The sequence below is a fragment of the Opisthorchis viverrini genome, assembly GCF_000715545.1.
Source record: "Opisthorchis viverrini unplaced genomic scaffold opera_v5_23, whole genome shotgun sequence".
Classification (NCBI taxonomy): domain Eukaryota; kingdom Metazoa; phylum Platyhelminthes; class Trematoda; order Opisthorchiida; family Opisthorchiidae; genus Opisthorchis; species Opisthorchis viverrini.
The window spans coordinates 2,587,949-2,589,971 of record NW_008751679.1 but is presented as its reverse complement, the minus strand read 5'-3'; the positions used below and the strand labels follow the sequence as shown (position 1 = coordinate 2,589,971).

General features: G+C 46.8%; 1 protein-coding gene across 1 annotated transcript in view; it reads right to left on the bottom strand.

The window, feature by feature from the left end:
* The window catches only part of T265_02050 (hypothetical protein), a gene marked incomplete at both ends in the record, with an annotated part of 3,380 nt that extends 3,239 nt beyond the window's left edge, over nt 1-141 (bottom strand). The window contains one exon of the mRNA XM_009166198.1: nt 31-141. Coding sequence (XP_009164462.1) covers nt 31-141 — 111 coding nt within the window. The remainder of the gene's footprint in view (nt 1-30) is intronic.
* Nucleotides 142-2,023: the final 1,882 nt, after the last annotated feature.

The following is a 2,023-nucleotide window of genomic DNA, read 5'->3' as shown; positions in this document are numbered from 1 at the left end:
TAAGAACATTTTCAAGCTCAGGGCACACACATTCATTAGACAAAACTTTTTTTCACTTCGGGTAGTAGCTGCGTGGAATGACCTTCCTCCGACGGTTGTACACGCTCCTTCTGGAACCCAGTTTAAAGCACTATTAGACATTTATTTATGCGAATCCTCGCGCTTGCAAGCATACTGCCCCGCGTTGAGAACATAAAGAGCAGTGCTACACCCTTTTTTCACTTGTGCCTTTCAGGTGAACGACAGCCACTGACCGACAAGAACAAAACCGACCCGGGAAACTTGGGCAAAAGCCTCGATCCTGTGTATCAATCCGTAAATCCGCGAAAAGCTGCCTAATTTCAACCATCAAAAGCGATGAGGTCCCATTCTTTTCCATTCTGGTCTTGATGCACAACCCGAATATATGACAAGGATCGATAACCTGCGAAGCCAAGTCCACCAGTCTTTGGCTTCCTGTTCATGTTCATACCTAGTGAAACCGTTGAACTTATGCCATCCGAGTTGTTTTAATAGCCAGGTCCGAGTAATTTGGCCTATTTCTCGCTGCCGTTTGGCTATTTGCCTCCTCCCCATGGGTGCTCGAATCTTGGATCTATCACGGTGGAGTTGATCATTCGAGGCGAGATTATACCGAGTTCTGGAATTACTTTCACAAGCCGCTGTTTGATTTGATCGATTATCAATAGGGTGTGATCAGCCTACCTCAAGGTGCTGAATATTGCTTCTGAGCGTCAGACTCCCAACGGCTGTTGGATTAACACGTTTGGTTGATGGTGATGGCCGAGAATACTTGCGAAGATGGTAACTGTCTCGACATTGTCAAATCGTCGCATTTAGTCCCGAATGGGCAATTCCGCTTTGAGGATGGGGAACTTGTTCTGTCCGATAATGAGCCTCATCCCGAAGGGAAAGGTGAATCGGAAGATGCTTCGAATTCAAGGAAAAGTAGACGGAAGCAGACGTTCGAGCGCCGTAATATAAAGTAGGTTACTGAGTTCTTCCCGCTAAAATGCTCCAGGAAAGTTCGAGAAGATGCTCTCAGCGAAGAGGCAAAAGCTGCACAGAAGGCTGAAATGGAAAGGAGGAAAAGGCTTGGCAAGGACCACGTCGACCATACGAAGTTTTCAAACATAGAATTTCTACTCAACGGTAAGCGGCAATAATTTTAACATTCCTGCTCGCAGTTGAGCACTAAGGTGCTATTAGATGAGTCAAAAACTTATCCTAGACGGCTTTCCGCGTTTACTTTTTTGAGGAAATTGTATGCATCCTGTTTTTGTGAGCTAGCGGCAAATCAAATGCTTTGAAGTAACAGCTGCCAATAATTTACGGTAATAATGCCGGTGCATTGTGGACCCTAGCCGGAGTAGCTAGTTTCTACGAAACACTCAGTTGACAAATGACTGTGATTGGTCCTGATAGCCAGCTGGTCCCTGCAAGGTTCCAGGGTGCAGGCCTTAAAACGGCTGTTTCATGTCAACCGGGAGGTCGGCGGCCGGTCCTTTTGCCAAACTGTCATCGATTTCATATCACTACCGGATTGGTATTCTTTGGGTTCATGACAATTCGTAACTGAACCGAATAGTTCTTCCACCCCCTGGCATTCGTTGTGGCACCAGATATCCTAACCAACCACAACTTGCACAATCCTCGGGCGCACGATACTTAACTTGAGAAACGCCAGCCCGAACCCAGCTTACGTGTTTCGAACGATCGTGGCTACTCTGTTACCAAGGTCTAGTCTTCCTGCTTCCAAACACTCCATCCGTTTGCGACCTCATGGCCGGGGTGTTGGTAACTAAGACCCTACCATGCTGTACCCGGCCGCTGCGACTACATTGTTTTCGATCTCTTCCATTTTTTGTGCCACCAGGGAAACTACCAAGTACATTCAGCCGCCTAAGTCCACACACTACAACGAGTAATTGGAGTTTGTTCTTTGGATTTACGTGTGAGTAGGTGTTGAAGACTCAGAGGAGTGTCGACTCTGACCGACAAAGTCATGAAAACCAGAAGTGAG